Source organism: Rhinoraja longicauda, chromosome 8 (assembly GCF_053455715.1).
Source record: "Rhinoraja longicauda isolate Sanriku21f chromosome 8, sRhiLon1.1, whole genome shotgun sequence".
Taxonomy (NCBI): domain Eukaryota; kingdom Metazoa; phylum Chordata; class Chondrichthyes; order Rajiformes; family Arhynchobatidae; genus Rhinoraja; species Rhinoraja longicauda.
The window spans coordinates 43,072,923-43,085,197 of NC_135960.1; the positions used below are offsets into that span (position 1 = coordinate 43,072,923).

At 40.4% G+C, this 12,275-nt stretch overlaps 1 protein-coding gene across 5 annotated transcripts in view; it reads right to left on the bottom strand.

Moving 5' to 3' along the window:
• Positions 1–575: 575 nt before the first annotated feature.
• The window catches only part of acadl (acyl-CoA dehydrogenase long chain), a 31,163-nt gene continuing 19,463 nt past the window's right edge, over positions 576–12,275 (bottom strand). For 2 of the 5 annotated variants that reach the window (XM_078403767.1, XM_078403766.1), the window contains exons 9-11: positions 10,292–10,419; positions 5,193–5,279; positions 576–2,405 (exon numbers count right to left, since the gene is read on the bottom strand). In XM_078403767.1, the coding sequence (XP_078259893.1) occupies positions 2,315–2,405; positions 5,193–5,279; positions 10,292–10,419 (306 nt within the window). In that variant the 3' untranslated portion in view covers positions 576–2,314. The other 3 variants (XR_013547549.1, XM_078403769.1, XM_078403768.1) reach the window with 3 other exon arrangements.

The following is a 12,275-nucleotide window of genomic DNA, read 5'->3' on the forward strand; positions in this document are numbered from 1 at the left end:
GACTGAAAGCTTGAGTTATAGAGAGCGTAGATAGAGTGGAGTTCTTTTCTTTGGAGTACAGCAGGCTGAGGAATGATCTCAGAGGTTTATAACATCTTTTATAAGTTATGTAAAATATAAAAGCTTCCCATCACTGAGGTTAAACTGACTGGCCTGTAGTAGTTGGGTTTATCCTTACTCCATTTATTGAACAAAGAACTAACATTCACCACTTTCAAGTCCACTGGCTTATCCAAAGAATATATATTTCCCTTAAAATTCAAGGATGCATCCCATCCCGTCCTAGTGACTTACCTAATTAAATTCAGTCAACTTTTCTAATCCATCCATGTTTTAAATTTTCAACATATCAAGAAATGTCAAGGAAATTAAAATGGATTAAAGATCGTCCATAAAATTCTCCTTTGATTTGTTCTCCAGCTAAGTTTTATAATCAATCTTAATCTATATCAGGATTACTACATAGTCTCAAAATCTGAATGCCTATTAGTAATCTGGCCAACCATAGTTAAGGAACGAATGCACAACTTTTTCAATAAATGTTTATTGAAATCAAAGCAAATAGTTAACACTTTAAAAATCAGTTCAAATTGATTACCTGTTTTTTTCACAGCTGGAAATGTCCTTAAAAGTTGAGGTTGTGAGAATAGCTTGTCAATAAGAACCAGTGGATTCAGTAGCTGCCTTTGCAAAAAGCAGTCAATAAGATAGAAAATGGAAGGCTATTACACAAAATAGAATCCCATGAGGTTGAGTGTATTATGATTAGGGACTGGTTAAAAAAAGCTCGAATGTAAAATATAATTTTACCACTGGCTGGCACCACCAGCAATTTATGATGTTCATTGATGAAATGGATGAAGGGTTCCAGGTGTACAAATTTCCAAATTTTAAGATGCAAAGCTTGGTAGGAAAGTAAGTGTGTGTCAAAATTGCAAGGAAATGCTAAGATAATGGGGTCAGTACATCAGTATAGGGCTTCGGGGTACTGATGGGAAGGATGTGCTTATCAAGTGACAGAGTAGCACTCGTCCACTGCATTGATTCAAGCAATTAGGATATTGACATATCAAGTGAGATTGAAAAGGATCTGTTGATCCTCAGGAAGTTAGAAGAATGAAATGTAATCTAACAACAATATAAAACATAGTTTTATATAGTATAATAACAATAACAGCTTCAGAATAAACCTTTAGAATGGAGATGAGCAGGAATTTCTTTGGCCAAAGGGTGGTGAATCTGTGGAATTCATTGCCACAGGCGACTAGAGGCCAAGGCATTGGGTATCTTTGAAGCGGAGATTGATAGGTTCTTGATTAGTAAGGGCATCAAGGGTTATGGGGAGAGGCAGGAGAACGGGGTTGAGATGGAAAAACGGATCAGCCATGATCGAATGGTGAACAGACTCGTTAGGAACAGAAGTAGGACATTCAGCCTATGTCTTATGGTCTAAAAAACACCTGAAGGATTTCAGAGCAGATGCAGTAAAGCTGTTTCTTTTAGCTCAAGTGTCTAAAACCAAGCAGCATAATCTTGGGTGAAGAGGACAGTCATTTAAGATCATGATAAGGAGAAAGTTCTAGTTGTAGAATCACTGTACAGTTCGTGGAGAATTTTCAAATTCCAACAATTTACACAAACAGATTATTTAAAATTATGATTGCATCATGAAATGTCCTTCTTTACTCAAACGTAAAGCTTATCTAAACCCAATTTATCGTTGTTTTTAAGAAAACAATCAACAATCAGTTCTGAGAACTTTGTGGCAGTTTGATCAGAATAGTGTCCATTAGTCTCATTAAATGCACACAAACTCAAAGAATTACAAAATTGAAGATAATTCTGTGGGAAATTGTTAAAAGTTCCAGAATATTTTAATTTTAATACATTTAGCTGCTTAGCAGTTCAATCAGATGGTAAAACAAACATCTTATCTAGGTTTGTTGTCTCAACAAAAAAAAAACACAGGTTAGTGGGCAGGAATTTACCATGAAAACAACTCACAGTGGGCTCTTGAAACTATCAACAAGTCTGGCTGTTGTTAATAGTTTCACAAAGAGCAAATAAACAAAAAGTAAATCGGAAATACTGATTTTGCATTCAAACTTCAGTTATTTTATGCATAAAAAAGTGAAATAGGAATAAACACGTTAATGGGTTCAATATCCAAAGTTCTCATCTCTGAATAAATCAGAAGTAGATGTAGATTTTGTTTTATTGAATAAAAGTAATATATAGATTTCTTCTTTTTTTCCCAGAATCTGGGGGTCCTGTTGGCATGAATCAGCATTCAGCTCAGATCAAAACAGCACCATCAGTCACTTAAAATTCCTCGAGCAATAAGCTCTTTCATTATTTCATTTGTGCCACCATAAATTGAGCTAACACGGGAATCAACAAAAGACCTAGAAATAAAAGGGCTGACATCAGGTTTAACATGTAAAATCATAAAGCAAAGTAACTGTACACTTCTAAGTTCCTCAAGTGAGAAATGTAAAAAATGCAAAATTCCTAGGGTAATTTTATTTCCTTGACCTCTCCCTTCCTCTTGACAGGAAGACGATTTTAAAATATATTATGGAAATATCACATGCTAAAGAGCAGGGTGACTCAGTAATTGTAGACTTGTAAACAACACCTCAAAGCTAAGGTATATAAATCCATGGTACACAGACATTAGACAAAGCCCAACTCGTCCTGACTTAAATCCACACATATATATTTTCCAGAAGTTGCAACTGGACAGTAATCACAAATGGGAAGCTTTTTACCACCGTACTGCCGTACCCAGATTGGGAGGGGGACCTGTCCCTTTACCTCCCCCCTCGACTCCATCCAAGGACCAAAACAGTCTTTCCAGGTGAGGCAGAGATTCACCTGCCCCTTCTCCAACCTCATCTATTGTAACCGCTGTTCCAGTTGTCAACTTCTCGACATCGGCGAGACCAAGCACAGGCTCAGCAATCGTTTCGCTCAACACCTTCGCTCAGTCCGCGTTAACCAACCTGATCTCCTGGTGGCTCAGCACTTCAACTCCCCCTCCCATTCCCAATCTGACCTTTCTTCCTGGGCCTCCTCCATTGTCATAGTGAGGCCCAGCGCAAATTGGAGGAACAGCATCTCGTATTTCGCTTGGGCAGTTTACACCCCAGCGGTATGAACATTGACTTCTCTAATTTCAGATAGTTCCTCTGTCCCTCTCTTTCTCCTCCCCCTTCCCAGTTCTCCCACTAGTCTTCCTGTCTCCTACTACATCCTATCTTTGTCCCGCCCCCTCCCCTGACATCAGTCTGAAGAAGGGTCTCGACCCGAAACGTCACCCCCGAGATGCTGCCTGACCCGCTGAGTTACTCCAGCATTTAGTGTCTACTTTTGATTTAAACCAGCATCTGCAGTTTTTTTCCTGCACAGGATTAAGTAATGAATAATGATCTATGTTTAGCCAAAGGTTTAATGGCATGTGAAACATATAACTAATTGTATAAACATTTACTGTCATTCTGAAAATATATATTCTATACATTATCTCTAGATAGGTGATGTTCAAGAAATAATTAAACATTATATAGAGCCAGTTCTTCCAACAGTTTTTTTTTGCTCCAGATTCCAGCATCTGCAGCCTTTTAGGTCAACAGAATATTTCTTTTGAACAAACTTATCACTTTAAATCAACTGCTGATAATTACATAAATGAGGGTATCACAAAATGCTGGAGTAACTCAGCAGGTCAGGCAGCATCTTGGAGAGAAGGAATGGGTGATGTTTCAGGTCAAGACCCTTCTTCAGACAGGGGGGCAGGACAAAGAAAGAATATAGGTGAAGACAGGAAGACAGTGGGAGAACTGGGAAGGGGGAGAGGAAAAGAGGGACAGAGGAACTATCTAAAGTTAGAGAACTCAATGTTCATACCGCTGGGCTGTAAGCTGCCCAAGCAAAATATGAGGTGCTGTTCCTCCAATTTCCAGTGGGCCTCACTATGACACTGGAGGAGGCCCATGACAGAAAGGTGGGAGGGAGTTGAAGTGCTCAGCCACCGGGAGATCAGATTGTTTAAGGCGGACTGAGCGAAGGTGTTGAGTGAAACGATCGCCGAGCCTGTGTTTGGTCTCGCCGATGTAGAGAAGTTGACATCTGGAACAGCAGATACAATAGATGAGGTTGGAGGAGGTGCAGGTGAACGTCTGTCTCACATGGAAAGACTATTTGGGTCCTTGGATGGAATCGAGGGGGAAGGTAAAGGGTCAGGTGTTGCATCTCCTGCGGTTGCTGGGGAAAGTGCCTGGGGAGGGGGTGGTTTGGGTAGGAAGGGACGAGTGGACCAGGGAGTTACGGAGGGAACGGTCTCTGCGGAACGCAGAGAAGGGAGGGGATGGGAAGATGTGGCCAGTAATGGGATCCCGTTGGGGGTGATGGAAATGTTGGAGGATAATTTGTTGGATACGCTGGCTGATGGGGTGGAAGGCGAGGACAAGGGGGATTCTGTCCTTGTTACAAATTGGGGGAGGGGGAGCAAGAGCGGAGTTGCGGGATATAGAGGAGGCACTAGTGAGAGCCTCATCTATAATGGAAGAGGGGAAGCTCCGTTGCCTAAAGAATGAGGACATCTCTGATGCCCTAGTGTGAAACACCTCATCCTGGGCGCAGATGTGGCATAGATGGAGGAATTGGGAGTAGGGGATAGACTTTTTGCAAGAGACAGGGTGGGAAGAAGTGTAGTCCAGATAGCTATGTGAGTCAGTGGGTTTGTAGTAGATGTCAGTCACTAGTCTGTCTCCTGTGATGGAGAAGGTGAGATCCAGAAACAGTAGGGAGATGTCGGAGATGGTCCAAGTATATTTAAGAGCAGGATGGAAATTAGTGGTGAAATGTATGGTCAGTGAGTACAATAGGTAGAATCAATGCAGTCGTCAATGTAGCAGAGGTAGAGTTTGGGGATGGGGCAGTGTACATCTGGAACAGGGATTGTTCGACGTGCCCGACAAAGAGGCAGGCATAGCTAGGGCCCATGCGAGTGCCCATAGCTACGCCTCAGGTTTGGAGGGAGTGGGATGAGTCAAAGGAGAAGTTGTTAAGGGTAAGAAGCAGCTCTGCTAGGCGGAGGAGAGTGTTAGTAGATGGAGGTTGGCTGATTCTACAGTCGAGGAAAAAACGGAGGGCTTCAAGGCCATCACATTGCATAAATGGGGACTTACTTAGCAATTGGATATTCCCACATATATCCACATCCACCGTGGAGTTGGAGACACTGGTTGGCTACAATATTCTGGAGATCAGACACCCTTTATTAAAAAAAAAATGCATGCATTATTCTTAGTTTAGTTTACCGTGTGGAAACAGGCCCTTCGGCCCACCGATCCTACACATGGACATTAGGGCCAATGAACCTACAAAATTGCACGTCTTTGGAATGTGGGAGGAAACTGGATCACCCAGAGAAAACCCACGCAGTCACAGGGAGAAAGTACAAACTCCGTACAGACGGCACCCTTACTCAGGATCAAACTCGGGTCTCTACCGCTGTGTCACTGTGCCGCCCTTAAGTTGCAAATCCAAATCCAAATACAGTTATACTACTATTGTACCAAGACCAGCAAATAATTTCTGCAGCATCACCAAATGTCTTTATTTTGTCCATTTTCTCCTACCAGGCCCTAAACCCATCCTGTACTCTTGTGTAAATGGCTAGACTTCATAGCCGAGAACATACAGTGGTGTTGGCAAGCTGTTTAATCTGCCAAGCTGCAATGCATACTCGACACTCAGACATACAATTCCCTAGATTACTGATTCCCTAACTTGGGTGTTCCCAAGCTGATGGTATCACACACCACCTCTTCCCTGTACAGTTGTAATCAGCCAAATCAGCACAAACTGAGAATTAAACCGGGGATCATGTCAGTTACACTTGCTTTAACTATCCAACAAAACAGGAAGTTCTGCAGCATATTTTTGTTAATTAACAACTAGTACATGTTTAAAAAATCAAAGTGTTACAACAGAAATATCTTATCAGGTTTTATATATAACCTGATATATATGCGATCACGCGATCTTATGGTACTTAATCTTGCAGAATTCAAAATATTTCAGAAAAATGTTCCAATGGATATTTCTTTGAGTCAGACATTATAATGTCCTTGATGTAATTTTTGTTTCCGCTCATATTTTAAAGCAGTCATTTGCAATTGGAACTGTGGCTAATGAACATGGAATTTACTATCACCTCACATTCAGTTTTGCATACATTTTATTCTTTAATTACCTATTAGTAATCATATACATATAAATGTATCACAACTAAATAAAATTGTTTGGACAGTGCCAATAATGTTTCAAGCAGGCACAAGCCCATAACACAAACAGCCCCTCCCCATGCAGCATTTATAATTATTTGTATTGAAATAAGTGGGAATTTTCAGAAGCTCAGCAGTGCAGAGTGGATGGACTGAACTCTGTATTTGGCATCCTGTACCTGACCTGGGAGTGAACAAACATTATCTTCAACATATTATTTCAACATTATATTCAACCAGAGAGAATACTTTAACTTAACCATTACTCTTCACCTCTCCCTCAATGTCAGCCAGACAGAAAGGCAGATGAGGTTGTGATTGACCTCAGGAAGCAAGCAGTACACATGGGTCAGTATACATTGATGGCGCCAAAGTAGAGATGGTCGAATGCTTCAAGATCTCTCCAAATTCACCACTGTCCCACATATTTTGTCCTCCTCAGATATGTCAGTTAGCCAAATAACTTCATCTCCAATTATCGTATCAGCGAGCGCTTCTTTGTGGATATGTTAGAAAAAAAGTTCAGCAAGTTATGCTTCTACATTTTAATGAGACTTTGTCAAATACATCCAGTAATATTTAATTATTTTACATTTGGACATTCACCACTTTCTTTGCATTTTACAATGGGTTTCTTCATTAAATGGCAGACTGGAAACTAGAAGAACAGCAAGCTGGAAGAACAGCAATTCGTATTCTGCTTAGGAAACCCAAAACTCAAAGATATGAAGACTGAATTCTCCCATTTCAGATAAACACCACCCCTGCTCTCTCCTTCTAAATTAGCCAGGTTCTTTCAGGCATAACTTTTGTTCCACTTCCTCTGCCCTGTCACCCAGTTTCATTTCCCTCCTTTTGTACATTCACCCCTACCTTTCCCCGGGTGCTCCGGTTTTCTCCCATACTCCAAAGACGTACAGGTTTTTAGATTAATTGGCTTTGGTAAAAATTGTAAATTGCACCTAGTGTGCAGGATAGTTTGTGTATGGGGTGATCGCTGGTTCCAATGGACGGTAAGCCGAAGAGCCTGTTTCTACATTGTATCTCTAAAATTCCCCATGGACTCAGATGGATATGGACCTAATGTAGGTGAATGGAATTAATATAGAAAGGCACCGCAGTTGCCATGGGCCAAACAGTCTGTTTATGCACTGCGGCTCTATGACTCTATTCTATGACTCTATTCAGTAAGGAAAAGAGAAAGATAAAAGAGACTGAAAATTAATACGTTAATGTGCAAAGTGGAAGACAATATATTTAAAAATAAATATAAGTACAGGCAAAAGAAAGGCACTTAACAAAGTGGATGAGCAGAGAGACCTCAAAATTCAGACATTTTCTCCCTCCATTAGAAGTACACGTACAAGAAATGATGAGAAAGGTATACACAAGTTAGGGTACATCAATTGTCAGAAAATCCAGTAAGAACAAACAATGTCGACTCAGTAGATAGAGCCTAAAATTATGTTCAGGATCTGAAGTACTGGGTTTATTTTCAGAGAAGCAGAAGAGAGAAGTTGGAAATTTAATATCAATTTCTAAAATCATCAATTTATGCAGCAACCAAGGAAATTCAATTTCTCCTACTTTGAAAATCAACATCATCATCAATTTAGAATCATCACCAGGTAAGTAAGGAAAGATAACTGTATAAACATTTGTACAATGAGGGCTATAACAAAATAATGGAATTATTTGAAACAATTCGACTTTGAGAGAAAATGGGATAACATTTGTAAACAAGGGGACTCAAATGACTGAAGATCTATACGTTTAGTCTTCAATTGTTCCAGCAAAGAGCCAGTAGATACAATAAGCTGAATTGCCTTAACCTTTGTTGAAAACCCAGCAAACAGTTTCTTAATGCCAGACCAACCCCCCCCCCCCCCCCCCACACCATTTGGCCAATGAAATGTGATGAGCTGTTTCAAAGGGTTACAGGGCACAAATAATAACAAAACCAGACCACAGTGACATCCGTACTCAATTTGAGCTGCAAATGTTAAAGGTAAAATCTCAACAGAGCACAACCAAATTTTTACGAACACAATAAAGAACAGTTACTGTATTATTTAAAAAAGCAGTTCATTAGAGTTGAGCATATTCATGAAGGTCAAACAATTTTATGTGGATTTATGGAACAAACCTCACCACTGTAGCCCAGGCAAAATTCTCACTTTATATAACTTCTATAAATTAAATTCTGTACGTAAAGCACTAAGTGGTTTCACATCTGAGAAACGTTTTTACTATCAAATATGTGTCTCAATTCTAACCCATAATAATACTTTCTATAGCTGTAGAAAGTAAGCGTGAGTGTGCGAGAGACGAGTGAGTGAGAGGCAAAAGAGAAAATTTGGTGGGAATGGTGCAGCAAAATGATTAATATTGCTTGAAGACAATGGTACAGACAGAGGTGGAGCTAAGGACATCAGCCTCTGGGTCTTCCGCTTAGCAAGTAAAGTAGTAAGCTTTGCAAGTAAATTTAATTGTCCTTAAGTAGTTTGAGTGCACTTCAGTATTTTTGAGAGTGCTCGGTATTATACTTTTTTTTAAATGATGCAGTAGCAAAAGGGAATTATCACTCTATTGTAAAAGTAGAATTGCTGCTGTCACTTATATTTGATAAAGTGAAGTGTTACAAATCTGGCCAAAACTCCCCATATAACAAGAATCAGTAAACTTCAAAAATAGTTTCTTCCCTTCTTTCTAATCTAGATCTTCCACTGTAACAATCTTTACTTTGTCCCTGTTTGTTAACTTCCCCTTAAAATGCTGTCCATCTCAAGCACTCAGTGCGATTTCCAAATTTTAATTGTTGGGAAAAACACCATTGTTGAATTTTATATGAGATTTCTTGTTGACTATTGTCCTGCCAGACTATTGTCTCGTCATGCTTTTCCAAGGAACTGGAAACATTTCTCTTGTACCCACTTCATCATCATAATTCTAAAGAGTTATATTAGTTACCCGTCAGCCTCCTCATTGCAAAGTATAATCTGGTCACCCATCATATTTCTTTTTACATACTTCCTGGTGGATTTTGCCATCAACAGTCAGAATATTGAGTGGAGAAGTTGGGATGTTATGTTGCAGTAGTTGAAGATATTGATGAGGCCACATTTGGAGTATTGTGTTCAGTTTTGGTCACTCAGCTATAGGGAAGATATTAAGATGGAAAGGGTGCAGAGAAGATTTTCAAGGCTGTTGCCAGGACTCGAGGGCCTGAGCAACTGGGAGAGGTTAAGCAGGCTCGTACTTTATTCCTTGGAGTGGAGGAGGATGAGGGATGATCTTATAAAGATCATGAGGGGAATATATAGGGTGAACACAGTCTTTTACCCAGAGTAGGGGAATCAAGAGCTGGAGGACATTGGTTTGAGGTGAGAGGGGAAAGATTTAATAGAAATCCAAGGGGAAACTTTTTCCACACAAAGGGTGGTGTGTATATGGAATGAGCTGCTTGAGGAGGTAGTTGAGGCAGGTACTATCACAAATATTTTAAAGGCCATTTGGACAGGTACATGGATAGAAATGTTTTAGAAGGATATGGGCTAAATGCAGGCATGTGGGCCGAGTGTAGATGGGGCATTTTGGTCGGCATTTGCAAGTTGGGCCTAAGGGCCTGTATGACTCTATGACTGTCAAAGGCTACAGAAGAATTCTTTGTGGCAAGGCCGACACATTTCATGCAGTTCAGCGTTTAAGGCCTAATTGTTGTTCAGGGCATTACTGCTTAATTCTAGGACAGTCAGAATAATCAAGACCCGATTTGGCAAAGGCAAGAATGGAGGAAAGCGGGAGGCGAGTCGTGAATACAGGTGACAGGCCAATATCAGTAAAATGCATGCCTATGATAATTCAATAAAACTAAAAACTGACAAGAGCATACCCTGAACATTAAAAGGCAAACTAGAGTAAACTTCAACAATATTATTATCTTTTTACATTAAAACAGACTATCGAAGCACAAAAAGAAAGTAATGTAGCATAAATACCAGTATTTGGCCATGGAAGTAGTAGCAGAATCTAATCGCTGCTCCATATGCAACCACAGGCAGCTATCGACGAATGCTCGGCCCACACAAATCTGGGTCTTTATTTCCGCCAATTTATGCTGCACAGTCTACAAGTGAAGGAACAGGAACTTCCTGACCATGTTCCATATCATCATAAGATAGCAAAGTTGAGTAAATATTCATGAGATGGATTTTTAAATTTATGATGAATGAAAAATATGTCTAAGTATCACCAACTACTGATCACAGTAGCAATATTGTGAATGGTCCCAACCTGAAACATCACCCATTCTTTTTCCCCCAGAGATGCTGCCTGACCCGCTGATTTACTCCAGCACATTGTGTATAATATTATATGCTTTACAGTTTATGGAATTGCACATTGCAATACGTCATGCTAAGTATCAGACATTTCAGTGAATTCAATGAACAAGAGAATTTGGAGTTAATAAGGCAGAGGAGTGCATAAAGTAGCAACCCCACTATTTAAATTCAAACAGGATATATAAACAATATTATAGAAATATTTTGTCATGCTTTATTGCATTAGCTTGTTCCCTGGTAGGTCAAATGTATTGAACTGCTGGAATTGTACAATAATACTTCAAGTCTTTCTTGAACTATTGGAGCTTTTAGTGTTAGAGGATCAAGTTTGCGTCTATCAGATCCTTTGCTTTAACATAAACTGTGGCTGAAAAGACCATGCGGATGTTGTTTAAGAACAAGGTTGGTGATGTTACCTTCTGCAATGGAATAGCCTGGAAATAAAGGCCAGGTTATTTGTAATTATTTATTTTTGGGGACCTGCATGTCACCAGCAAGTCATTTATTGCCCATTGTTCGCTGCCTTTGGGAAGGAGGCGGTGAGCATCCTCCTTGAACCATCCCATTCCTTCTTCTGGAGGTTTCCCATGGTTCTGATGGGGAGGTAGTTCCAAGATTTTGATTGTCAGGATGAAGAAGGATCAATGACACATATCCAAGGTTGATGTGCAAAGTAACGAGCGACCTATGGATGATGGTGTTCCCATACACCAGCAGTCCTTGCGTTTCTTGGTGATAAAGGCTGCCGTAGGAAGTGTGGTGGCAGTGCCTAAGCAAGTTACTGGGGTGTTGTAGATGAGGCAAGCTGCAGTCAACTGTATGCCAGTGGTGGAGGGAATGAACGTTTTATGTGGTTGTAAGGATGCCAATCAAGCAGTTGCTTTGTCCTGGACAGTGTCAAACTCAAGTGTTATTATAGCCGCATTCATCTAGTCAAGTGGAGGGTATTCCATTCCCTGCCCTTGTATTTGATTGAAAGTCTTTGGAGTATCAGGTGCTATTTGCCTCAGGTTAGCCAGCATTTTGTACATTTACCTTTGGCATCTAGGCTTTGATGGCAAGGCCAGTGTTTATTGCTCATCCCTAATTTCCCTAAAAAAGATCAGCATGAGGCTTGTCTTTGAACTGCTTCAGTCCTTCAAGTGAAGACATTCCCATTGGGCTTTTGGGGGGGACGTTCAAGGATTTAGAAGGGCCAGCTATATATTTCCATTTCAAGATAGAGAGTACCGTGGAGGGGAACTTGTAGTTCCCATTCACCTGCTCCCCTCATCTTTCTTGCAAGGGAGGTAGCCAGAGTACCCTGACCAAGTGATCGCAATGCATTTTATAGATGGTGCATACAGCAGCCACGGCACAGTAGTGGGGGGAATGCATGTTTTAGGTAGTAGACAGGTTGCCATCCATTGTCCTGGATGGTTTTGAGATTCTTGAAGGTTGTTGATGTTTCATTTATCCAGCAAAGTATTCCAGGCTCCAGAGACACAGGAACTGCAGATGCTGGAATCTTGAGTAAAACACAAAGTGCTGGAGTAACTCAACACGTCAGGCAGCATCTGTGGAGCGAATTGATTGATGATGTTTCGGGTTGGAACTTTTCTTCAGACTTCTACGATATCTCTGATCTGATCCGGTAGCC